This window comes from Microcebus murinus, chromosome 10 (assembly GCF_040939455.1).
Source record: "Microcebus murinus isolate Inina chromosome 10, M.murinus_Inina_mat1.0, whole genome shotgun sequence".
Lineage (NCBI taxonomy): Eukaryota > Metazoa > Chordata > Mammalia > Primates > Cheirogaleidae > Microcebus > Microcebus murinus.
This window is the reverse complement of record NC_134113.1, coordinates 10,488,689-10,515,498: the sequence shown is the minus strand read 5'-3', so window position 1 is coordinate 10,515,498 and position 26,810 is coordinate 10,488,689. Positions and strand designations below refer to the sequence as shown.

Sequence of the window (26,810 nt, the reverse complement as noted above, 5' to 3'; positions counted from 1 at the left end):
CATCCACCCCATCCTAGGCTCAGAGAGATGAAGTAACTTTCTCAAGATCACACTGCCAGGAAGTGCCAGCATCAGATGTTGAACATGGGTCTCACTGGCTCCAAGTTTACTTACAGTAAGAGGAATAGGCAGAAAGCCCATTATCCTTGTTAAGCAGCTATGTTTAGCCAGTTCTGTGCTGGGTCAAACAGACCTCTTGATCGGAGGTCTGTTTCTTCCACTGGTCAGTAAGCTTCTCATCTAGAAGGAGTCATGTTTTATTCATGTTACCATCTCCCCAGTGCCCAGCACAGGCCTGGCATATACCAGGCACATGTGATTTCTAAGTGCATTAGCAAATGAAGATGCTCTGTAGTGGTCTGTGGAGTCAAGTAATCTTCCTGCCTCAGCCTCCCAAGTAGCTAGGACTATAGGTGTACACCACCACACCCAGCTAATATTTTAAAAGGTTTATAGAGACAGGGTCTTGCTATGTTGCCCAGGCTGGTCTTGAACTCTTGGGCTCAAGTGATTCTCCTGCTTCATGCTCCCAAAGTGCTGAGATTATAGGCATGAGCCATTACACCTGACCTAAATTAGTTAACTTTTCGGCTCTTCAGTTGCTGTGAAATGGGAATCTTTGTAATTAATCCTTCAGGTTACTATGTCCTCATAAATGTAAAGGTTTCAGAATAGGAGCCAGCATATAGACAGTGCAGAATAAAGATTAGTTTAAGAAGGGGGAAACGGCATTTTGAGAGTGTGCTCCAAGTCAGTCGAAATGTGCAAATGGAAGTTGAAAACCACTGAGCAGGAATATTTTGTGGTCTCTGGGGCCCTCACTGCAATAATAATCTTAGTGCTGTAATTTTAGTACTGCACATCCATTCAACATTTATTAGGTGCTTGGGACTGTTCTAATACAATCCTTACTTTTTACTTTGCACTATTTCATTTCCTCCTCACAGGTACTATTATACTATCCCCATTTTACAGATCGTAGCACTTTGGGAGGTCAAGGCAGGAGGATCTTTTTTTTTTTTTTGAGACAGTCTTGCTTTGTTTCCCAGGCTAGAGTGAGTGCCGTGGCGTCAGCCTAGCTCACAGCAACCTCAAACTCCTGGGCTCAAGCGATCCTCCTGCCTCAACCTCCCGAGTAGCTGGGACTATAGGCATGCACCACCATGCCTGGCTAATTTTTTCTATATATATAATTAATTTTTTCAATTAATTTATTTCTATTTATAGTAGAGACGGGGTTTCGCTCTTGCTCAGTCTGGTTTTGAACTCCTGACCTCGAGCAATCCGCCCACCTCGGCCTCCCAGAGTGCTAGGATTATAGGCATGAGCCACCGTGCCTGGCCCAGGAGGATCATCTGAGCCCAAGAGTTTAGGACTGCAGTGAGTTATGATTTGTGCCACTGCACTCCAGCCTGGGTGACAGAGAGGAACCCCAACTCTGGTCAAAGAGAGAGAAGGAAGGAAGGAAGAGGAAAAGCAAAGGAAAAAAAGGAAAAGAAAAGGAAATAAAGAAGAAAAAGAAAGAGAAGGAAGAAGAAAGAAAGCAAAAGAAAGAAAGAAATAAAATAAAATGAGGCTCACACCTGTAGTCCTAACACTCTGGGAGGCTGAGGTGGGAGGATTGCCTGAACTCAGGAGTTCCAGACCAGCCTTAGCAAGAGTGAGACCTGGTCTCTACTAAAAATAGAAAGAAATTAGCCAGACAACTAAAAATAGAAAACATTAGCCGGGCATGGTGGTGTGTGCCTGTAGTCCCAGCTACCTGAGAGGCTGAGGCAGGAGGATTGCTTGAGCCCAGGAGTTTGAGGTTGCTGTGAGCCTGGCTGTTGCCATGGCAGTCTAGCCCGGGCAACAGAGTGATACTCTGTCTAAAAAAATAAAAAAGAAAAGAAAGAAAGAGAGAGAGAGAGAGAGAGAGAGAGAGAGAGGAGGAGGAGGGGGAGGGGAAGGGGGAGGAGGAGGAAAGAAGAAGAAAGAGGAAGTAAGGAAAGAAAGAAAAAGAAAGGAAAAGAGAAGAAAAAGAAAGAAAAGGAAGAAAATAAGGCACAGTGAGATTGTCTCGCGGACTGTGGCAAGAATGAACCAAGGAGAAAGAGATCAGGAGTCAGATCCGCCCATGCCAGCCCTCTCAAGAGCCCCCTGGGGATCCGGACTGGGAAGGGGACTGTACCCAGGCTAAACGTGCTGCGAGTCCCGCGCTCAGAGGCATCCGGGCGCCGCCCGCCTCCGCCCCGCCCCTTGTGTTCGGCTCGTCCAATCCCATAGTTTTCATGTAAATGAAGCACTTAGAGAGAGCCTATGCGAGAGCGGCAGGGGCGTGGTCTCCCGTCCACCTCCCGGGCAATGTTCTGATTCATTGTTATTAATAAAATAAAGAGGCCGTGACCCTGGCACTCCCACCCGGCAGCCCCCGTGCGTGGAAACCCGAGCCGAGGTCAGTCCTGGGCAGCGGGAAAGAGGGCATGGGTGGGGGAGGCCTAAGGCAGGGGCAGGGGTCGACAGTTACGGGGAGGAACTGGCTGACTGGCTGGATGGAGACAGGTCCAGGGGTCCATTCTCCGGGTGGGGCATGCGTATCTGCCTAAGGTTTTTCATTATTATACCCACATCTCAAGTCCATTTTAAAGAAGGATTCTGCCAAGTGGTTCAGGGTGGAGGAGGGAACGGGAGCACGAGCGAGGAGCACGTGAAGTAGAGTCCCCGACCTGCTCCCAGGGAAATAAGCAGCATTCCCTGTTGAAGGCGATGCTCCAAGATGGGTGGGACCGATGCGTTCCCCTCCACCACCCCCTTTCCTCCTGGGGAAGACTGGGGAGATGTCCACTCAGGGAAGATCGGAGACCTTGATGCCACCGAGGGGCCAGCCAGTGCGCGCCCCCCCCACACACCAGTGCCCTTTCCCGGTTAGTTCTCTCCAGATCTGATGGGGGAGGCGGAGCCTTGGCCCTGGCTGTCCCAGGGGAGGACCTGAAATTCCTCAGTTCTCTGCGGATATTGCCAGCAAAGGCCTGATCCCCTGGGATGCTTTGAAGGAAATACACCAGGTGAGGACAGGTATGGGCAGGTGACCTGGGGGCACCATAAAATGTGTGTGTTTTGGGACATTAGATTCCTCCCACCCCCCACCCTCCTCCTGGGGCTCTCTGTATGGGTGGAGAATGCATCTTTAAGTGACTCTCCTGACCCAGTTTCTGCTTCCAGGGCATGGGCATTGGAACCTCCCCGGGGGCACCCAGAAGGGAGAGCCCTGGGCACAAGTTAAGATGCCAGGGTTTCTTTGCGGCTAAGCTCTGCCACAAACTTGCTGTGTGACCTTAGGCTGTTCACCTTTGTGCAAGACTTTGTCCTCAGTCCTGAGAATACCTGGCCAGCCCTTTGCCTCACTACCTGTGCCCCTTACTTCCACCTCTGAGAAAGTGAAGACACAGACTTGGACTTGAATCCAGCTCAGACACTGTGACCTTGAATGAGTTAGGGAACTTCTCTGAGCCTGACCTGAAATCGTCATTAATTTGATCCAAAATGCAGAGTAGCTATATAGCAAGAGTGTTTAACCTTTGGGGTGCACTGGAATCATCTAGGGGACTTGTTTAAACTTCACACCCCCAGACCTTACCCCTTGGAAAGTCTGACTGGGTAGACTGGGAGAGGGAAGTGGGAATCTGCAGTGTTTTAAGAGACAAGGTGTAGCTATGTTGTCCAGGCTGGAGTACGGTGGCCACTCACAGGTGTGATTATAGAGCACTATAGCCTCGAACTCCTGGGGTCAAGTGATCCTCCTACCTCAGCCTCCCCGAGTAGCTGGGACTACACTGTGCCTGGCTGGAATCTTCATTTTTATGAGCAGCCCAGGAGGCTGTAAGGCAGGGTTCTTGGAGCACACTTTAAGCAACACTGCAGTAAGGACTAGAAATCACACATTGAATGCTTAGCAGAATACCTGGGTGTTTGGTAGGTGCTTGGTGAGTGTTTGCTGAGTGAATAAATGAACAGATGACTGGATGGAAAACCTTATTTCCTTGTTCCTTGTCTGGCCTGGGGAAGTGGGACTGGGGTCCAGGCGTGTGGCCAATCATCTGGTTCTTGCCTCCCCGCAGGACCCACCTAGAGGGTCAGCCTTTGGATTGCAGGAGCTGCATTGGCCTGACTCACCCGCTATGGAGGACGTGGCTGGGAATGCCCCATGTGAACGCTTTGAGGCCAATGTGCTTACCCAGAGCCGCTGTCAAAACTGCTTCCACCCTGAGGAGGCCCACGGAGCAAGGCACCAGGTGGGCCAGCTTTCCCAAGTGGTTGGAGTGGCTTGGGATGGGGAGTAGGTGATGGGCTGGGTCTGGCTGGGCCACTGACTTGCAGGTGATCCCAGATGCTGGCCTTCCTCCCGACTAGAGCCTCAGTTTTCCCATCTGTGCAATGCAGGGATTGGACTAAGTGAATGTTTCCCAATCTTTAGTCACTTTCCTCCCGCTTTTACGATTTTTATCATAGCCTCATCTAGTCTACCCCTTAATTTATTGTTCTTTAAATCAACATCTTTTTCCCCTTCTACTGAAACAAAACTTTACACTACCAACACAATGAGAAAACTAGGATTATGTTCTGTATATAGAAAGTTTAAAAAAAGAGAGAGAAGAAAACACAAAACAGAAATGTCATTAAATTCTAACTGGAGTGTTATCTACAAGAGGCTTTGAGCCCGAGTCCTGCTGTCTCTTTGTCAAAAAGGGAGATTAGCTAGAGTTAGAGAGGCATTAAAGATACAGCAGCACCGGCTGGAGACTTTCTTCTTGAAGTTATTGACGGAGTGAAAGAGGAGTCATAGTCTTACCTTGTGCTTGATGTGGCCTGTTGCTAAGCCCCTATTTACATAATGCAGAGCACCTGCTACACGTACTGTGAGAGGCAGGGAGCCCGTGAATCTTTGAGGGCCCTTCCAGCCTTCACCTCCTGTGGCTGCATCATTCTATTGGGGTCTAAAGTTCCTCCTGGACCAGCTTTGTGCAGGGTTATGCTCCAAGAGGTAGCCATTGTAAGGAGTTTCCCCGTTCAGCTTTGGGGCCAGGCAGGCCAGAGTTCCAATCCCAGGTTTGCCATTACCTGCTGTGCGATCTTGGATCATTTAAGTTCTCTGGCTTCACTCTCCTCTTGGGTAAAGTGGGGGCACCAGGCTTCTCACTCAGGCATCTGGCACTGCTTAGCCCAAGCCACCTGTGGCTAATTCAGTTCCTCTTTTTCTCCTTCCTGACCAGAAAAGTAAACCTTGGAGATTCCTTTTTATCTGTCCTGATACTTTCCATAACAGCTCCCCTATGCTCACCCCCAAGTTCAGGGAACAGATGCCTGAGAGTCCTGTGCATCCATCTCCCCTGCAAAGACCCTTCTCCCAGTGGATGGGAGGATAGCAAGCATGGAACAGGAGAACAACCTGCACTCAGACAGGTCTGGGTTCTAGTCTTAGTCCTGCCATTTCCCAGTTGGGAACTTGGGGCAGCTTACGTGTTCATACTTGTTAAATAGATGCTTAAAATGTGCCAGGCATTATGCTAGAGGTTGGGGAAATACCGATAAATCAGACAGACACAGCCCTGCCTTCACAAGGCTTGTATTCCAGGAAGAGAAATGGAGAATAAGAAAGTAGTCATGCTAATGCTTATGAAGTCATGGTTGTGATAAATGCCATAAAGGAACAGCAAGTAGCATTGGAATAAATTATAGGACATCAAGGAAGGTGTCTCCACAGAAATGACATTTCAGCTGCTTGGTAAATGCTGCATAGGCATTAGCATTAGTCAATGAAGAGGAGCCAACATGCAAAGGCCCTGAGGCAGAAAGGAGGAGGTGCATTGGAGGAGAGGTCAGGGAGAGGCAGGGGCAGAGGAGCTACGGACTGGATGGAGAATGGGCAGGGCCTGGGCCTCACCGGCCTTGTGTGGCTTCGTGGACGTGCTGAGGATTGGGGTTCTATTCTGAGAGCCATGGGAGCCTCTGAAGATTTTAAACATGGGAGGACATGATCTGATTTGCATTGTTTAAAGTCACTCTGATTGCTGGGCAGAGCATGGCGGCGAAAGTGAATCAGGGTGACCCGCCAGGAAAAAGTGCAAGTACTCATTCGTGCCAGAGATGACAAGGGCTTTGAGATGGAGACACATGGACACATTTCAGAAGTAATTGAGTCAGAGAATCTGTGGATTTGGGGGTGTGGGAGGGGAGAAACCATGACTGACTCTCATTTCTCCAGCAGGGTATGGGTCCCACTGGAGTTGTTTGGCACCTGGCGTGGGGTACCCACAGGACACGCGGAGACGAGGGGAGGTTAGAGAACACAGGGGGCAGAGCTCGGGGGCTTGGGGGGCTGAAGATGGAGGCTTGCAAGTCGCCAGGATCTGGCACCGACCAGGGTCTTGCTCCCGGAGGAGGATGTGGAGTGAGACAAGAAGAGGCCTGGGTGGAGGCCGGGGATCAGCATTTAAACACAGGTATAGGAGGCAGAGACAGTAAGGGGACGGAGAAGGACTAGCCAGAGGGTTGGAGGCAAACCCCAGCGTGTTCCCCACTTCCCAGAGGCCAAGGCCAGGGACGGTTTCAAGATCAGAGAGGGACACTGGTGTCAAATCTTTCACTTTCTTGAGTTTGCAGTTGCTCTGATGCTGACCCGAGGTTGTGAAACTCCTCCGAGTTCTGCAGATGCATGAGGAGGGACTGTCATGCCCCTGAGCCAGGCCCTGGGACCCAACTCTGGGCAGGAGACAATTCCCTGTGTAGCACATGTGATAGTAAACAATTGGCCCTCAGCCCCAGATGACGGCAACTGCCTCTCTGGACCCTTCCGTCTGCCTCCCTGTCCACCACTGCCACCACTCTGGACCCCATTCTGTGGCGCTGCGTGGTCGGGTGCTGAAGGAGCAGGTGGATTCTTCCCGCTGCCTGGTGCTGCTGCCAAGGTGGGGGGCCTCCCACTCTCCCCACCTCTCTTCACAGCAGGCCTCCAGGGAACCGCATGTAGCCAGTTTTTCCTCCAGGGATTCTGGAACTTTGGCCCTATGTGCCCCTAAGCTTTAGGCCAAGAGATTTCAAACACGTGAAGTCAAAAAATCTGTATGCTGAGAACCCGTGCCCAGCCTTGTTGGGCCGTGCGGTTCCCAGCTGGTCCCTAGTTACACCGGTGGCGGCATCTCTTGGGCCTGATAAGGGCGTCTCCCAGAGCTCAGGGAAGAAATGGGCTTGGATCCAGTGGTGCTGCTTCAGGTAGAAATGCCCCCGGGTCCCCAGGTGTCCCTGCCTGCCAGGCAAGATCAACTCTTTTTTTTTTTTTTTTTTTTTTTTGAGACAGAGTCTCACTTTGTTGTCCAGGCTAGAGTGAGTGCCGTGGCGTCAGCCTAGCTCACAGCAACCTCAAACTCCTGGGCTTGAGTGATCCTTCTGCCTCAGCCTCCCGAGTAGCTGGGACTACAGGCATGTGCCACCATGCCCGGCTAATTTTTTTTTTTTTTATATATATATCAGTTGGCCAATTAATTTCTTTCTATTTATAGTAGAGACGGGGTCTCGCTCTTGCTCAGGCTGGTTTTGAACTCCTGACCTTGAGCAATCCGCCCGCCTCGGCCTCCCAAGAGCTAGGATTACAGGCGTGAGCCACAGCGCCCGGCCAAGATCAACTCTTGACTAACTGATCACGCAAATGCCTGGGAGCCCCAGCTTCCCTCAGCCTCTGGGCTCTGGTGCCCGTCCCTGCTCCAGTCCCGGGCAAGCCTCCGCCTGCTGGGGGAAGGGGCCAACCGCGGGGCTCACACAGCCCCACCAGAGGCAGGAGGGGCTCCGAGGGAGTGTCCTGCCGTGTGCCGGGCACCACAGCCCCTTTTCAACCTATTTTTGATTGTGTTTAACGTATTTTGCAGATTTAACATTATAAAATTCTATTTTATGTTTTTTCATTATATGTTATATTATATTATATTTAAGATATGCAGACTCTGTTGAAAGCCCTCTTCAAATGCTAACTCATGTAATTCTCAGAACACCGAGCGGAGGTGGGTCCCGTCGATGTGCCAGTTTCTCGCGGGTGACATAACTGAGGCTCACAGAGGAGTCACTCCGCCAAGGTCTTGGTCGCAATTCCTCCTCCATTTCAGAGAGGAGAAAACTAGGCTCAGAAAGGGGAAGCCACCAGTCCGAGGTCACCCTGGGGAAGTGGATGAGCCAGCATGGGGCCCGAGGTCTGTCCGAAGCCAGAGCCTGTGCTGACCTGCCAGACGGGACACAGAGCTGGGGGCCAGCGGCTGGGCCTGCTCATGCGTGCAGTGGGTAGTGATGGGGGCTGGGGCGAAGGCAAGGACAAGATGCCACGTCAGGCTGGGGGTCCTGCTGGGCCTGGCCGGTCAGGGACCCCTTGGTGATGCCTGGCGGGTCACTCCCTCCTGATTCATGCTGTGCCATCCCCTGGGTGGCCAAGGCGCCAGGCCCGGCTGTGGATCTGACACCTCCTGCTGCCGAGCTCTGATCAGAATCTGGCCGCAGAGCAGGGGGCGAAACTGAACCCAGATGGGCTCCTCTGGCCTGGATGTCACGGCAGACACTCAGGCCCCACTCCTGGCACTGTCCGGCCCCCAGTGGTGGCCTTCTTGGAACCTGGAGAGCCTGTGCCCACCCTGGGGTGCTGTCCATGCTGCGGCCTCAGCCCTGAGCTCAGGGCTCCGGGTCCCCAGGGAGCCCATGCCCAGGCTCCTGCCGCCCTAGCTCTCAGGTGAGCGGCTGGGATCAGGTTCCTGCGGTTTCATGTCCTGCATTGTTCTTGGCCGGGCCGGCTTATGAAACTGTAATGAGGGGCCCCTGTTCCCGAAGCCGGCCCCTCTAAGGTTTCCGCTGCCTCTGTTGCCGCCGCCACCACGGCCCGGCCTGGAGTCAGGGCCTGGGAGGGTGGCAGTGTGGGGGCCTGAGCCGGAGCCCCCCGGGGACGAGGGTGCTGACAGCCGACAGCCGCCACGACTGCCGAAGCCCGCCGCCCAGGTAACCCGAGAGGAGGCGGGGCGCAGGGTGCCATGCCGCTGTCTCCCACCACCAGGGGAGGGCCCTGCCATTCCTGGGAGGTGGGGAGAGATGGGGGGGCTCTCCTGGAGGGAGCAGCCGTTCCCCCTGGGCGAGCCCAGCACCAGCCTTCGCAGGTGTGGCCTTGCCTTGGACGGGAGGGAGAGAGTAGTGGACGGCCAGCTCCAGGCCCCCGCCCCTACCCTGGGGCCATGAGCCTCCAGCCCTGGGGCCCCCCCCGGCCTGTTTCTTAGTGGCACAAACCTCTTCTTCCCTCCAAGGTCTTGATTTCCCGTCTCCTCCTCTGTTAGACTACCTCTTCCCCCAAGACCTCTCCCTGCTCTCAGGCCATATTGATCCTCCCCCCTCAGCCCCATCTTCTGCTACAAAAGACCCTTTGGGTCCTTCCACGTGCTTCCCATTCCCAAGCACAAAGTCGTACACACACATAAGTGACTTGCATGCACTATGCAAACATATGCATGGGTGCACCCACTGGGCTTGCATACACACGCATGCACATATGCACACATGTTCTCAATACCGTGTGCACACATGTGCCCCAGACACACAGGCCTTCGTGCACACACATACCTGTACTGAGGCCCATATGTGTACACACATGCCCGTGCATGCACACACACCAGGTACCTCTGCCAGCCCCCAGCCTGGATCCCAAGGGACACTTGCAGCCTGATGGGCAGCTCTCCTTGAGGAGTGTGAGATCCAGGAGGAGATGCCTGAGACTCCCACACCGCCTGGGGCCGGGAGGGGCTGTGCAGGGGGAGGGGAGCCCCCACGTGGGTGCTGAGCTGCTTCCTCTCTCCAACTCTGGCCCAGGAGCTCAGGAGCCCTTCCAGTGCTGAAGTGCCCTACTGCGACCTGCCCCGATGCCCGCCTGCTCCTGAGGACCCGCTCAGCACCTCAATCTCCGGCTGCCAGTCTGTGGGGGACCTGGGCCTCAGGCCGGGGCCCAAGAGGTGGGTAGAGCCCCAGGGCCCAGGGAAGGGCTCTCTGGGGTGGAACACCCTCACTCTCCCCCCGCATACCCCCCTTCCCGTCTGTGTGTGATGGCTGCTGGCACGAGTCACGCGGTCAGTTCGTGCAGCCTGGGCATGGGCAACAGTAGGCATGCTTCTCAGGCCACCGCGAGAACTAAGTCAGACTGTCCCTGCTTGCAACTGGGGCGCTAAGCCTGCCCTCCCTGACCCTGGCTCTCTGTCCCAGTGGCCCTGCCCACTCCGTAATTCCCCAAGTCCTAGCTCAGCTTTGCTCCAGGGCATGTGGCAGCTGTGCACCCACCCTGCAGTGAGCATGGCCCACAGCCTGCTCACATTTCCTCGTTCCCTTTGCACAGGTTTATTTTTTATTTATTTATTTTTTTGAGACAGAGTCTTGCTTTGTTGCCCAGGCTAGAGTGAGTGCTGTGGCGTCAGCCTATCCCACAGCAACCTCAAACTCCTGGGCCCAAGGGATCCTCCTGCCTCAGCCTCCCGTAGCTGGGACTACAGGCATGCGCCACCATGCCTGGCTAATTTTTTTGCTAGATATGTTAGTTGGCCAATTAATTTCTTTCTATTTATAGTAGAGATGGGGGTCTCGCTCTTGCTCAGGCTAGTCTCGAACTCCTGACCTCGAGCAATCCACCCGCTTCGGCCTCCCAGAGTGCTAGGATTACAGGTGTGAGCCACCATTCCGGGCCTACCTTTGCACAGCTTTAAAAGAAAAAACAGTCCCTGCACCCAGGGTCCCCTGCTGTCACCCACCCACCTGGGTATGCACTGCTTCAGGCTCTAAGACTCCTTCTGCCCCCAGGTGTGAACTAAAGCTCCCCTTTAGTATCATGGTACCTTGGGAGGCTATGACCTAAGAGTCTAGAAACCTGGGTCCTAGCTTCAGATTCATCTCTGATGGACTGCAGGACCTTGGACAACTTATTCTGTCTTTTTGTGCCTAAGTTTCTCTATTTGTAAAATAAGAGGGGGTCGAATCAAAACAGCATTGCTTTGGAAACATAGGCTCCTCACAGGTAGGCATTATTTTATATATATATATATATATATATATATATATATATATATTTTTTTTTTTTTTTTGACACGGAGTCTCACTCTGTAGCCTGGATTAGAGTGCCGTGGCATCAGCTCACAGTAGCCTCACATGCCTGGGCTCAAGCAATCCTCCTGCCTCAGCCTCCCGAGTAGCTGGGACTACAGGCACATGCCACTGTGCCTGGCTAATTTTTTCTACTTTTAGTTGTTTGGCTAATTTTCTTTCTATTTATAGTAGAGACGGGATCTTGCTCTTGCTCAGGCGGGTCTCGAATTCCTAAACTCAAGCAATGCTCCCGCCTCGGCCTCCCAGAGTGCTAGAATTACAGGCATGAGCCACCGTGCCTGGCCGGCATTATTTTTTTTTAAAAAACACAGCTTTGCTATCAAATGTTTCAGAAAGTCTGAGATAAATGAAGTTGAATAGCTTTCCTGTAGGGCTTGTCAGAGCCTTTAGTTTGCAGACAAGCATTGTAGCTTTTGGGTGTTGGGTGAGGAAGACAGAGAAATATGTCGTATGTCCCAAACTTATTTGACTACAGAACTCTTTTAGGGTCGTCACCCCTTACCATCTTCTAGGCCAATCTGTGGGTCACTGTTTGGGGATCCTGCCAGCTCTAAGCCTCTTTGAGCCTCTTTTAGCTTCTCTAAAGCAGGGCTTTCTCTGCAACTCTATACCTTGGCATTCAGGCTGGTGACTCTGTCACAGCCCTTGGAGCCCTGGTGCCTTTCATATCCCCCAATTATCCAAGCATGAGTCTGTCTTACTGAGCTTGGGGTCTTCCTGCTTCAGTTACAGAGGGTTGGAGCTGGGGCAGTAGTCATGGTTCACGGCACAGCTCTTTCCTTTCCTGTCTCTGTGACCGTGGCTAGTCTCTTGACCTCTCTGAGCCGCAGTTTCTTCATCTGTACAATGGGAATCATTATACTTACTTCAAATGGAGGCTGTTGTAGCTCTATGGGGCAGCTCATATAAAGAGCCTAGCACACACCTGTAAGTCCAGCACTCTGGGAGGCCAAGGTGGGAGGATCCCTTGGAGCCAGGAGTCTAGACCAGTCTGGGCAACACAGTGAGACCCTGTCTCTACAAAAAAGAAAAAAAAAATTAGCCAGGCATGGTGGTGGACACATGTAGTCCCAGCAACTCAGGAGGCTGAGGCAGAAGGATCTCTTGAGCCCAGGAGTTCGAGGCCGCAGTGAGCTTTGATCATGCCATTGCATTCCAGCCTGGGTGACAGAGTGAGACTTAGTTTCTAAAAAAAATAAAATTAAAGCCTAGCCCAGAGACAGCCTCGGTGTCAGCCTCTCTTCCACACTGACACGTGGATTCTAGGCCCTGTGTGAGTGACCGAGTGTACTGGGCGGGGTGGGGGTGTCACCCTCTAACTCCCCATTATGTTTTGGGAAAAAATCATAGGTCCGTCTCCTCTCCCAGGGGCCTATCCACATCGGCAGGGCTCCCCAAAGAGGGCCCCACAGCCGCCCCCAGAAACAGGAGCTGGGAGCTCGAGGCAGTGTCCTATCTGGAGGACCTGACCTCCTCCCCTTGTGGCAGCTGCAACGAGGGCCCCAACTCTGACGCCAGCTCCAGCCCTGACTGTGACACCCCTGATGGTACCAGCGACTCGTCCTCTGTGGTGAGCTGGGGCCTGGGGGGCGGGGGGCAAGAGCAGATCACTCCTCGGTCCCCAGCCCCAGGTTCTGCCGAAACCTCCAGATGAGGGCTGAGCTCTCATACCAGGGAGTGGGACGAGGGCCACCGGACCGACCATTAGCCAGCACTGCAGGCCACCCTGACAACACCTGGAGGGGCAGGGGTCTCCACGGGGAACCCAGGGTGGGCTGGGAGTCTGGCTGTGGAAAGATCGAGAAAGGAGTTTCAGCGGACAGGGAGAATCAGCAGTAGGCTCAGGCTGCCAAAACTCTCAGGTCACGGAAGCCCGGGGCGTGGGGTGTGGGGCGTGGGGTGTGGGGCGTGGCGACCAGAGCAAGGATGGGACTGGGCCCCTGGGCCCTGCCCTGGTCACACACTGCCAAGCCCCATGACCAGCCCTGGCGTGGATTCCAAGGGAAAGGGGAAAGGAAGCGGGGGGGGGGGGCGCGGAGGGGGTCTTGCAGGGACTGGGGGGACATCTAGCCAGGAAAAGAGGAGACCTGGGAGCCCTTCCTCGAGTGCTCACACTGGGAAGGGCTGCTGGGGGCAGAGGAGGCGGGTCTGTCCTGTGAGACGGCTGCAAAGGAAAGTGACAGGGAAGTGATGGGACGCAGAATAAAACACCTGAGCCCGCAGGCGTGTGGCCTCACTGTGCTGTGGCCTCAGGGAAGACTCGCCCCTGCTAGGGGAGGGACTGTGTGGCCCCTTGCGGGGCTGAGGCTCAGAGAGGGGAGGCGGCTTACCTGAGGCCACTGTCCGGAAAGTGGTGGAGCTCAGATTTGAACCCGCTTCTCTCCGGCCCCTGGAGGTGTATGACAGGCACATGCTGGGCATACAGTGAATGCTCTTTTAATGTCAGCTCCCTTCCCTTCCTTCTACCCCCTCACGCTTGGAGTGTCGCTCCTGGGGCCTTTCTTCTGCCCCCAATCCACTTTTCCTCCCTCTCTCTGGCAGGACTGGGACGCTGTCAAGAGGCGGGAGGAGACCCCCAGCTGGGACAAGCTCACCACCATGATCCCGCGGAGGCTGCAGGAGGGGCCGAGAGCTGACAGTGCCCAAAGGGCTCCCTCTCTCCCCACCAGGTCGCCTGCCGGGGGAGACACTGCAGCCCAGAGGAAGGAGGGTGAGTCCTTCTGCGGGTCGGTTCCTGTGACTGTGGGTGTGGTGATGGCCTGGGACCCCGCACATGGCCATCCGCTGGCTCTCAGAGGAGGGCCCTCTGGACAAATGATGGCATGCCGGTCGAGCAGACAGCCTGGGTGAAGGATTGGAGGTGTGACTAAGCAGTGTCCTGGCAGGTACTGCGGGAGCATCTGGAGCGTCAGTGGGGTGTACATGGAGCCACACGGTGCCAGGCCTCAGAGGCCTAGCCAAGGAGTTTGGACTTTCTTCTCTAAGTAGTAGGGAGCCACAGAAGGGTTTCGAAGGGGGGAGTCATGTAATCGGACCTGTGCCTTAGGAAGTTCACCAGGCAGTCTCCTAACTGCTCTCTCATCCTTCAGCCTCGCCCTGCTCCGATCCATCCTTTGCACCTTTGAACTTCCTTGGGTTAGAGGGAGAAACCTGGATTAGGGCCATGGGCGTTGGGTGAGGAGGGGACAGAGGAGAGAGATTTCGAAGTGGACTTGATGGGATTCGAGACAGGAGGATGCGCGGTCGCAGCTCGTGGCCCGGGCGTCCATGTGGCTGGCCGTGCGCTTTGCTGAGAGCACAGGGCTGGGTGGGGATGTGCCTAGGGCTGGCCGTGCTGGATTCGAGCGCCCCAAGGAAGAGGTTTCGAGGCTGTGGATGCTCAGCGAAGGGCCAGGGCAGCGGATGGAGCACAGGGGAGGTGCTCAGCAACTGACCTATTGCCCACCAGTTGATCGTGGCTAAGATGACATAGTGATGAAAACAGCAGCAGCGTCTACAGCTAGAATGCAGTGGTGTCATCATAGCTCACTGCAGCCTCAAACTCCTGGGCTCCGGCGATCCTCCTGCCTCAGCCTCCTGAGTAGCTGGGACTACAGGTGCACACCATAAAGCCTGGCTAATTTTTCTAATTTTAGTAGAGATGGGGTATTGCTCTTGTTCAGGCTGGTCTTGAACTCCTGACCTTGAGTGATCCTCCCGCCTCAGCCTCCCAGAGTGCTAGGATTACAGGCTGAGCCACCGTGCCTGGCCTTCTGTTCCACTTTTAAATATCGGATGCCCTGGAGCCCAGTGCTGGGCCCCTCCTGTTCTCTTCCTGCACACCCAGCTGCTTAGCCTGCGGCACTATCTGGAAGAAGCCAGTGACTCCTGAGTCCCCACTCCTGTCTGTCCTTGATTTCTTCCCTGAACACCAGCTCCTCTCTACAACCCTACTCTCCACCGGGTGTGTGGTAGCCCCTGCTGCTCCACACAGCACTCCTGCATCACTCACTAAGCAGGGCCAAGCTCTGTCCAGTGCTGGAGAGACAGCAGCGAACAAGACAGGCAAGGCCCCGCCCTTGCGGACAGAAAAGCACCTTAAAAAAATAGATCAGAGGCAGGGCGTGGTGGCTCACGCCTGTAACCCCGACCAACAGTGAGACCCTGTCTCTACAAAAAAAAAATAGAAAAATTAGCCGGGCATGGTGGCGCATGCCTGTAGTCCCAGCTTTTTGGGAGGCTGAGGCAGAAGGATCACTTGAGCCCAGGAGATTGAGGTTGCTGTGAGCTAGGCTGACGCCACGGCACTCTAGCCTGGGCCACAGAGTGACACTCTGTCTCAAAAAAAAAAAAAAAAAAAAAATCAGAGTGTGATAACTGCTACTTGGAGAATCATAATGGGGGCTGTGAGAGGGACTGTTCAGACAAGGAGGGCCTTTCTGGGAGGTTGGGATCTCAGTGGCCAGAGGGAGCCGGTAGGGCAGAGGCCTTAAAGCGTGGACAGAGGTGGGGGGTTCGAGGAGTGGAAGGAAGGTGGAGTGTGGGAGCAGGTGGAACTGGGAGAGCGTATAGAGGAGGCTGGTGCAGGGGCAGCTGGCACCTTGGTCCTCCTCCAAATTGGTTTTGATGTCACCATCCGGATGGCTAGTGGATCAGGCCCCAAATCTTAAGTGATTCCAGTTCCTCCTTCCTTACTCATTATATCCAAGTCATTGGTAGTTCCCATTAGCACTTTGTCCAAAACGCACCCCAAATCCGTCCCCTTTTGCCATCTTCACAAAACTCCTGGCCAAGCCACTGGCTGCATTGGGATTCTTCCTAGACCTCCTCCAGGTCTCTCTTTTCTGCCCTGCCCCCCTGGGGCCATTCTCCCCACATCTTTTCAAAACATTGATCAGATCTGGTCCCCCTGCCGCCACCCCCTGCCTGAATCAGGCTCAGGGAAGAGGGTGCGTGGAAAGAAGTAACAACACTGGGGAACCAAATGCCTCCCCAGGGTGCGAAGGATGTGACGGTCCAGGCGGGATTCCTTACTTGCTGTAAACATGCTGAGCCCTGGGTGGGGGAGCCTCTTATGTGACCCACTTGATCAGAGGCGGTCACTGCCGCCCGCCTGGTGGCAGGTTCCTGAACTGCAGGCTGGGACCAGGGCCCAGGGGAATTAGCCAGCTCTGTGATGCCGGATCCTTGACACTGCTCTCTCCAGGCACCTCCGGGTTTGCACAGCAGGCTCCACTGGGCGGGCTGTGCAGTGCCCGGCTGGCTCAGGGACAGGGCACAGAATGCCCAGAGACATCTGGAGGGCCTGCTGTGTGCCCACTAAGGGGCTGCAGGAATGAAGTCAGATCCTGGGTGCGCCAGGCTAAAAGGGGGCTTGAGTTGGTGGGAAACAGAAGGTTCTGGGGCCAATTCTTCAAGGCAGCCTCCACTCCCTGGGAGTGGTGGAAACACCATCTCGGCCACACCCATGCCCAGTGGGCGGGGAGGCAGAGCCGGAAGGTGCAGCACCATGTGCACCAAGCACCTGCAGCAGCTGAGTGCTCTTCCACACCCCGCAGATGGGAGGGAAAAGAAGGCAAGGCCCCCACCCTAGGGAGCTTGCTGGGGAGCGAGCAGTTAAACACTAAGGAGACGACAGGGTGATGGAGATGGACGGGGAAGGCCTCTTGGAGCAGAGACCCCAAGTCCAAAAGGGGCCAGCCAGTGAGGAGGGAAGAGGCAGGAGCAAAGGCCCTGGGGAGGGGAGACGTCTGTGTCTGAGGAACTGCAAGGAGAGTGAGTGGGGGGGGCTGTGGGGCTGCTGAGGCTGGGAGGGGCGGGAGCAGAGACCAGACCCTGCAGAGCCTTCCCAGCCCTGGCAAATCCTGGATTTATTCCAGTTGCACTTTGGGGCCCCTGAAGTTTTTTGGTTTTTTAAACAACTTTTTGTTTGTTTTGTTTTGTTTGAGACAGAGTCTCCCTCTGTCACCCGGGATAAAGTGCACTGGCATCACCATAGCTCACAGCAACCTCAGGTCTCGCTCTTGCTCAGGCTGGTCTCGAACTCCTGTCCTCAAATGATCCTCCCACCTTGGTCTCCCAGAGTGCTAGGATTACAGGTGTGAGCCACCACACCTGGCCAAAACTTTTGTTTTGAAATAATCTAAGATTTATAGAAGAATTACAAAGATCACACAGAGAGTTTCCATCGTACCCCTCACCAGAGTTCCCTTGATGTTAGCATCGTATATAACCAACTACAATGACCAAAATTAAGAAACTAGCATTGGTACAACACTATTAACCAAGCTAAAGACTATTGGGATTCACCAGTTTTTCTACTAATACCCTTTTCTCTTGTAGGATCCAATCCAGGGTCCCACATTGCATGTAGTCACCCTGTCTCCTCTGTGTCCTCCAATCTGTGACAGGTTTCCTATCTCTCCTTGTCTCTCCCTGAAGGGCTGTGAGCAGGGTGATCTGATGACCTTTGCCCTCAGAAAGGATCATCCTGGCTGGAACGATGACATGGGGCCAGAGTACACATGTTGGGGGGCTGCGGCAACCACCCAGGAGAGAAATGACAGTGGTCTGGAGTAGGGAGCGGAGTGGAGATGCGAGGGGCAGGTGGATACAGCACGTATTTTAGGATGGCTGTGGGCATCAGCCCAGCAGGCAACAACAGCGCAAATTTTGAGTGTGCCACATGCTCAGATCGGTGCAAGGTGTTGGAAACTCAGACTTCAGGGACACCAGATCAGAGGCTACAAAAGGGATGGACAGGGCATCTTATGCACACAGGCAGTTGTGGCTCCTTCACTTCGCTCCTGAAGCAGCAGCTCAGGGACATGCATGTAGCTGGTGGCCAACACCTGCTCAGTGACTGAGGGATTGAGGGGGGTGGAGCATGACACTGAGGTCCCAGTGACACCATGATGGGATAGGAGTTGTGAAGGGGTCCCTGTTGAGGGCAGTTACAGTAATTCCTTGGGCCACCACTTCTGAAACTGTAAGTTGCATGCAAATCACCCAGAGGTGTCCTCAGTGGGACCTGAGATTCTACATTTCCAGCAGATTCCCAGCTGGTGACTCACAAGAGGTTGTCCATCCCTTCGCCTATCCCACCCTCCTGGCAGCCCTGGGAGGAACCTCTGTGGTAGGAGCACCTGGGTACAAGGAACAGGAGCATTCTGGAGGCCACACATGAAGAAGGGCCATTAGCAGAAATCTAGGGAATCTCTCAGAATCTGACAGCAGGAAGTGGAACTGAGAAGGGAAAGTTGTTAGGTAGCCACGCCGGGTCCACTTCTCCCACTCTGGGGTCACATGAGCTATTGTCAAAACTGCTGTCCATGAGATTGCTGCCTTTTTTTTTTTTTCTTTTTTTGAGACAGAGTCTCACTCTAAGAAGAGGGTGTGGGGTCTGCCCTTGTCATTGGTCCAGGGAACAAAGGAAGGTAGCATGTGAAAGCAGCTCGGACCCCTCCCCTTACCTCGGACCTTCCTCTTCTCTCTCCAGACGCCGGTGGTGGGAGCCGGAGCGCAGGACAGCACTGGGCGAAGCTCCGTGGAGAAAGCGGGTACTTCTCCTTGGAGCGGCACCGGGCAGCACTGACCCCGGCTTCCTCCATGACACCACAGAGCAGGCCTCAAAGTGCCACCCCCCAGGCTTCCTCTGCCCAGAGGGACATTGCCCAGGCGTTCTCCACACAACGCAGTACACCCCGAGCCTCCTCTCCTGCCCGAATCACCCAAAGGGACAATCCCAGGACATCATCCACCCAACAGGACACCCCCAGGGCCTCTCAGTACAGCCCCAGAGCTTCCTCTCCCTCAAGAATGACCCAACGGGACAACCCCAGAACCTTATCTACCCAACGAAACAATCCTCAACTTTCCTCTCCCCCCAGAGCCACCCAGCAAGACAATCCCAGAACCTCTTCTGCCCAACAGGACAACCCCCAATCTTCTTTTCCTGCTTGTACTCCCAAACGGGAAAACCCAAGAGCATCTTATGCCCAACGGGACAATCCCAGATCCTCTTCTCCCAACCGAACCACCCAACGGGAAGCCCCCAGAACCTTCTGTGCCCAACGGGACAATCCCAGATCCTCTTCTCCCAACCGAACCACCCAACGGGAAACCCCCAGAACCTTCTGTGCCCAACAGCACAATCCCAGATCCTCATCTCCCAACAGAACCACCCAATGGGAAAACTCTAGAAAATCCTGTACCCAAAGGGACAATCCCAGAGCCCTTTCTCCCAACAGAACCACACAACAGGAAAACCCCAGAAAATCATGTGCCCAAAGGGACAACCCCAGATCCTCTTCTCCCAACAGAACCACCCAACAGGAAAACCCCAGAACATCCTGTGCCCAACAGGACAACCCCAGAGCCTCTTCTCCCAACAGAATCACCCAACGGGAAAACTCCAGAACATCCTGTGCCCAAAGGAACAACCCTAGAGCCTCTTCTCCCAACAGAACCACACAACAGGAAAACCCCAGAACATCCTGTGCCCAACAGGACAACCCCAGAGCCTCTTCTCCTAACAGAACCACCCAACGGGAAAACCCCAGAACCTTCTGTGCCCAACAGGACAATCCCAGATCCTCTTCTCCCAACAGAACCACCCAATGGGAAAACTCCAGAAAATCCTGTACCCAAAGGGACAATCCCAGAGCTTCTTCTCCCAATAGAACCACCCAACAGGAAAACCCCAGAACCTTCTGTGCCCAACAGGACAATCCCAGATCCTCTTTTCCCAACAGAACCACCCAACGAGATAACTCCAGAACATCCTGTGCCCAACGGGACAATCCCAGAGCCTCCTCTCCCAACAGAACTGCTCAACGGGACAACTCCAGAACTTCTTGTATCCAAAAGAACACCCCCAGATCCTCTTCTACCCAACGAGACAATCCTAAAACCTCTTATACCAAATGGGATAACCTCAGAACTGCTTGTACCCAACGGGACAACCCACGTGCCTCTTCCTTTAAACGGGACAACCCTAGAACCTCCTCCCCTCAATGCTGCACCCAAAAGGACAATCCCAGACCATCATCTCCCCATCGCTCTGCTCAACGAAACAACCCCAGGCCTTCCTCTCCCCACCGTACTAACAAAGACATCCCCTGGGCCTCCTTCCCCCTCCGGCCAACTCAGAGTGATGGCCCTCGAACCTCTTCCCCATCTCGCTCTAAGCAAAGCGAGGTTCCCTGGGCATCCATTGCCCTCCGGCCAACCCAAGGTGACAGGCCTCAGACCTCATCTCCCACTAGACCAGCCCGGTGTGACCCACCCCAGTCCTCTGGCCCCACTCAGCACAACTCGCTGTCCCGGGCCACCTCTTCCTCCCACAACCCAGGCCAGCAGAGTGCCTCTCGGACCTCCTCACCTCTGCACCCCGCTCCCCGCGCTGCTCCCCAGACCTCTCCTGAGCCCTCCCAGCCTGCGTGTGCTGTGTGCATCGGGCACCGGGATGCCCCTCGAGCCTCTTCGCCTCCTCGTTATTTGCAACACGACCCCTTCCCCTTCTTCCCAGAACCCCGTGCACCCGAGAGTGAATCACCCCACCACGACCCCCCCTATGTACCACCTGCTGTGTGCATTGGACACAGGGATGCCCCCCGGGCATCCTCACCCCCCCGCCATACCCAGTTTGATCCCTTCCCCTTCCTCCCAGACACATCAGATGCCTCTGAGAACCAGTCCCCCCAACATGAACCTCCCCAGTTCCCCCCACCTGTGTGCATCGGGTACCGAGATGCACCCAGGGCCTCCTCGCCCCCACGCCAGGCCCCAGAGCCCTCCTTGCTGTTCCAGGATCTCCCCAGGGCCAGCACTGAGAGCCTGGTCCCTTCCACGGACTCTCTGCATGAGCCCCCCCACATCCCAACTCCTGTGTGCATTGGGCACCGGGATGCACCCTCCTTCTCGTCCCCACCACGCCAGGCTCCTGAGCCCTCCCTCTTCTTCCAGGACCCCCCTGGGACTAGTATGGAGAGCCTGGCCCCCTCCACGGACTCTCTGCATGGCTCCCCGGTGCTGATCCCCCAAGTGTGCATCGGGCACCGGGATGCACCTCGAGCCTCCTCCCCGCCCCGCCACCCGCCCAGCGATCTAGCGCTCCTGGCACCCTCACCTCCACCAGGGAGCTCCGGGGGCTCCCGGGGCTCAGCGCCCCCCGGGGAGACCAGGCACAACTTGGAGAGGGAGGAGTACACTGTGCTGGCCGACCTGCCACCACCCAGGAGGCTGGCCCAGAGAGAGCCAGGGCCCCAGGCACAGTGCAGCAACGGCGGCCGCACCCGCAGCCCAGGCCGGGCAGAGGTGGAGCGCCTCTTCGGGCAAGAGCGCAGGTGAGCCCAGGGCGGGGTCACCTAGGTGGGCTGGGGAGGAGGCTTGGCTCAGAGTTAGGTTGCCAGAAGAAAGGGTTCAAATCCCCCTGCCCTGCCACTTACTGGCTGTGCAAACTTGGGCAAGTCACTACACCTCTCTGTTTCTGCATGTAAGGAATTTCTTTGAGGATTAAATGATGTTGTGTGTAGCTTAATGGTTAAGAGCCAAGACTGGAGTCAGGCGGGCTGAGTTCAAATCCTGGGTAAAAGCCACTTCCCAACTGGTGTGACCTGGTAAAGTGATTTACCCTAACTGAGCCTCAGTTTCCTCATCTGTAAAATGGGGAAGAACCTTACCACATTAATTTAAATGAGGTTGAACTCTCAAACTCTTTGTTTGATCCAGACTCATAGGTTTATTTTGGTTTTCTTTCTTCCTTGCACGAGGGAGAAGAATATGTCCACGATTCTTTGCTACATTAGCAAAGAAAACTCATGGGTCCCCATGTGATTCAGAAAACAGAGATGCTGATTTAAAACATACGGCCAGAGTCACATATTTTAAATGGAATTCACAGCATTACAGACTTTTTAGAGGTTAAATATTACTTTCTAGGGACACAATGACAACGCCTGAAGTCCAGTTGTCGTACGAGTCTCCTTAGTTAGCAATTAATACACACCACTGAAGGGGAAACGTTTCCTCCTGATCCGCCTGAGATTTCTTTTCCCAGCAGTTCCAGCCTGGAACCGGATCAGACCTAAAATTCCCTTAGTTAGGGTCAAGAGAACAACAAAAAGTGGTCTGGAAGTCTCAAAACTTTCAGTGTATAATTCAATGAACTTTAGTATATTTACCAAATTGCACAACCATCACCATGATCTCATTTTAGAATATTTCCATCACCCTGAAGGGATATGTAATACTTAGTATCTATTTTTTTTTTTTTTTTTGAGACAGAGTCTCACTTTTTTGCCCAGGCTAGAGTGAGTGCCATGACGTCAGCCTAGCTCACAGCAACCTCAATCTCCTGGGCTCAAGCGATCCTTCTGCCTCAGCCTCCTGAGTAGCTGGGACTTACAGGCATGCACCACCATGCCTGGCTAATTTTTTGTATATATATTTTTAGTTGGTCGATTAATTTCTTTCTATTTTTAGTAGAGACGGGGTCTCGCTCAGGCTGGTTTTGAATTCCTGACCTCGAGCAATCCGCCCACCTCAGACTCCCAGAGTGCTAGGATTACAGGTGTGAGCCACCGTGACCAGCCTAATACTTAGTATCTAAAATTCCTCTCTTTGCAACTTTTCTCTTAGATTTGAATCTGCATGAGAAACTTCATCTCTTATTCTTCTAGTTTCCCTTTCCAGTAAGCTTGATCCATTTAGTATTCAGGTATACTAAATTTAGTATATTAGTATATATGGGACAACCATATAGTCCCAGCATTCGTGTAATTCTTTCTTTGACCTTTTTAAAAATACACCTTTTTTTTTTAGAGCAATCTTAGGTTCACAGCAAAACTGAGCAGAAAACAGAGTTCCACGCCCACCCTCTGCCACTGTCAATATCCCACACTAGAGTGGTACATCTGTTACTATCCAGAAACCTACACTGACAAATCACCCCAAACGCAAAGTCCATGGCTGACATTAGGGTTCGTTCTTGGTGTTGTACACACTGCAGGTTTGAATGAATGTGTGACAAGTATCCACCACTGTGGTATCATAGGGAGTGGTGTCACCGCCCTGTAAGGCCTCCATGTCTTTGAACTTTTGTGTGTTTTTTTTTTAATAATTTAAAGAGGTTTTGGTTGAGGCACGGTGGCTCGCACCTGTAATCCTAGCACTCTGGGAGGCCGAGGTGGGAGGATTGCTTGAGCTCAGGAGTTCAAGACCAGCCAGAGCAAGAGTGAGACCCTGTCTTTACTAAAATTAGAAAGAAATTAATTGGCCAACTAAAAAAAAAATTATATATATATATATCTATAAACCTGCATTATATATATATATATATATATATATATATATATATATATATATATATATAAATAAATGCACTGGGCATGGTGGCACATGCCTGTAGTCCCAGCTACTTGGGAGGCTGAGGCGGTAGGATCACTTGAGCCCGGGAGTTCGAGGTTGCTGTGAGCTAGGCTGACGCCATGACACACTAGCCGGGGCAAGAGAGTGAGACTCTGTCTCAAAAAATAAATAAACAAATAAATACATAAATAAAGAGGTTTACTCTGAGCCAAATTTGAGGACCATGGCCAGGAACCACACCCAGAGGTCTTGAGCAAGTGGACTCCTCAAGCTCTTTATGGTTATTATTTTCAGCCTGATGTCAGTTTGCATACTTTTGTCTAATCTGATCACTCAGCAGGGACACTAAGGTTTTTAAACCAAAGTGAATTTTTTTCTTTTTATCTCCCCCCCCAGGACAACTTTTAGATAAAATCAGGTGCATTCAGAGTGGTATGGCTGTAGACAATAAGTTTTAGAGAGATAAAGTATTTATAATAGACATCAGGAATATGTTTACATGTTTATGAACCATTTAATTATTTACATCTCCAGATTTTATTCTACTGTCTTTAAAGTAGGTTATTTACTTTTTAATCAGGGTTTTATAACTCCACTAATTAAATTTTTTCCTCTTACATAGCATTTTTCTAGAAAATGCTAGAATGGTAGAAAACCATTTGCCCTCTAAAGATGAAATATTTAAAACTATTAAAATATCTGTGTAAGGGACAGATTGGAAGTAGCTGTCCTTGGTGACTGGTGGGTGGCTTTTCTCCCCTTTCTTTATCCAACATGTATTTATTGAGCATCTACTCTATCCAAGCACTGTTGTGAACCTGGAAAATTTTTCTTAAAGGGCTATCACATCAAAGCATTAGGAGTTTTAGCTTCATGTCTCAATTTTTTTCCCTTAGATGCCTTTGGAATCTCTTATCTTAGCGTCATATAAACCTTCCGTGGTCTCTTGCATTCAAAACAGAGCCGTCTTCGGACTTACTAGGCTTGATGGCTTTGGTCCTTTAATTCTCTCTGGAGGTTGAAGAACCCATCTGAGCTTCCAAAGGAAGCATGTTTCCTTTGTCATCCCTGATGCAGCCACACCAACCCTCAGGAACAGGTGGCCCGAGGAGACACCGTTGCTTCAGCATCAGAAAAGCGGGGTCTCCGTTGGGGTCTCAGGATGTTCCTGAGTCCCTCACTCCTATCTCTCAATTCCGCATGGGGAGAAAAGGAGGGAGGATTCTCAGCAGGAATGCTCACCGAGCAAGCTGGAGTTTGTAAGGAAAATGCATCCATTCCAAAGAGACCCCTTGTGCCTTGCCGTACTGCACGGACGGTTCCCACCATTCTCCTCCCACCCTCCCCAGCAGGGAGGAGCTTCCCACCCAGTCACGTCTGGGGCTTCTGCTTCACGAGGCTCCTACACCCCAGTTCTGGGGGAAACTCACTGTAAGGCCTCAGCTCTCACAGAGCAAGGAAACTCACTCATCTCAACCTGCTCAGGGAGCCCTCAAGCTTAGAAACCCTCCAGGGAAATTTGGTTCCTCTCTGAACCAGCTGCTAAGAACTGTTAAAACTCAAATTACCGTACTTTATGGATCTGATTCTAATGACATGGGCAAAAGCCATGGGACGACACAAACCCCAACCCCATCCTTTATACTCTTCAAAGCCTCTGCGTGGCCACAACACGGTTCCTTAGCTGCAGGCAGAGCGCGGGTCGCGCCCATGGAGGTCTGTGCAGCGCTTCCTCTTACCTTGGCTGTGGCCGGCTCTCTGGGCTCTCCACTGGGCCCAGGGTCGTCTTTTTCAAGCTTCTCCTCCCGATTTGGAGCCACCAGAGACACGGCTCCACTTGCCAATTGAGCTGACGTCAGACTCGCAAATTCCATGGAAATAAATATTCACAGAGCAGTTGGGTCTTTTGTTGTGACCCCCTTACTGTATGGGAGGGGAGAGATATGCCCAGACTCTGTTTAGTCCTCCCACCTTGCAACAGAGATGGCAAGTTGAATGTTAATAGCTGTGGCCCCCAATTGTTAGGCAGAATGACTACCTGGGACTAGAGACTCTTTACACAGGTCAGAGATCATCTCCGTCAGATGGGGCAACAACGCCTGAAGTCCAGGTGTCTTAGAAATGACATTTGCCTGGACGGTTTACGTTGGCCTTTCTGGAGTTGTCGGGAGGAGAGAACGTTTCTGCCTTCTGATCATGCTGAGAGCACTTTTGCCAACAACTAGGACGGCCTGGAGTTTTAAAGGCCAAGTGCTGGAATTCTGTTAGTTAGCACCGAGAGGGAAAAAAGGCAGAGAAATCCAAAACATACAATATGGACAGGAAAAGGGCAGAAAGAATGGACAGTGAGGGCAGATGACATTCTGCTGCTCTCGGCCCTACCACGTGGGTTGCGTGAGATCATGTTACAAGAGCTTGGCGCCTGGAACACAGGAAGTGCTTAATAAATCTTTGCCGTAATGATGATGTGTGCACTGTGCCTGATACACAGTAGGTGCTCAATAAATCATAATTATCACAAGGACCAGTCTAACCTTTATCTGGGCTGCTTGGGGTGGTGGTAGCAGGAAGTACTGAAGGAGACTGGAGGCAGCTGTGGCAGCCAAGGCCAGGACCCCCCCCACTGCCCTTTACTCACCCCTTTTCTCAGACCATCTTCACAACAGCCTCAGGAGGCAGAATAGAGAGGTCTTGACCACCCCCCATTTTTCAGAGGGGGAAACTGAGGCCAGCCCTCGCTAAGGGCACTTCAATGAGCTTGCAGTGGGTCCCAGGATCTCCTACATCTCCTCCTGGGGGTGGCGGGAGTGGAGGGGCTCGGGTGCTGGGAGTGGGACAGTCCCAAAGGCCCTCAGAGGAGCAGCTGCATTTGCTCATAGGAAGTCCGAGGCACCGGGGGCCTTCCAGGCCCGGGACGAGGGACGGTTGCAGCGGCCCAGCCAAGGTCAGAGCCAACTTCTCCGAAGACAGTCCAGCCCTGCCCCCAGCAGGCAGGTGAGCACTGCCACTCAGCCCTGACACCCCCAGGGGCGGCCACTGCTTCTCCCCTCCCCCTAGGTGCCAGGCAAGGGTCCTGGGCAGGGGGGTCGTCTATGAACATGTCAGAGCTCCAGTCATGGGCATCCAGCTCTCCAGCTACCCCTCTCCCCAAGGGCAGTAGCTCTTAGCAAAATACAAAGGACCCCAAATTAGTCCTTTGAAGACAGCTCCCATGCTGTCTACTTTGTTCATTAGGTACCTGCTAATTTGCGAAGATTTTGGGGAAAGCCTCAGATACATCTGGCCCCAAAGGCTCTATCTCTGGGGGTGGGGGTGGGATT

General features: G+C 53.1%; 1 protein-coding gene across 1 annotated transcript in view; it reads left to right on the top strand.

Annotated features, from left to right (window-relative positions):
- Nucleotides 1-4,142: 4,142 nt before the first annotated feature.
- Nucleotides 4,143-26,810, top strand: part of TRIOBP (TRIO and F-actin binding protein) — a 56,522-nt gene continuing 33,854 nt past the window's right edge. The window contains exons 1-6 of the mRNA XM_076006997.1: nt 4,143-4,271; nt 9,865-10,004; nt 12,511-12,712; nt 13,684-13,852; nt 18,620-21,467; nt 23,710-23,716. Coding sequence (XP_075863112.1) covers nt 4,158-4,271; nt 9,865-10,004; nt 12,511-12,712; nt 13,684-13,852; nt 18,620-21,467; nt 23,710-23,716 — 3,480 coding nt within the window. The 5' untranslated portion in view covers nt 4,143-4,157. The remainder of the gene's footprint in view (nt 4,272-9,864; nt 10,005-12,510; nt 12,713-13,683; nt 13,853-18,619; nt 21,468-23,709; nt 23,717-26,810) is intronic.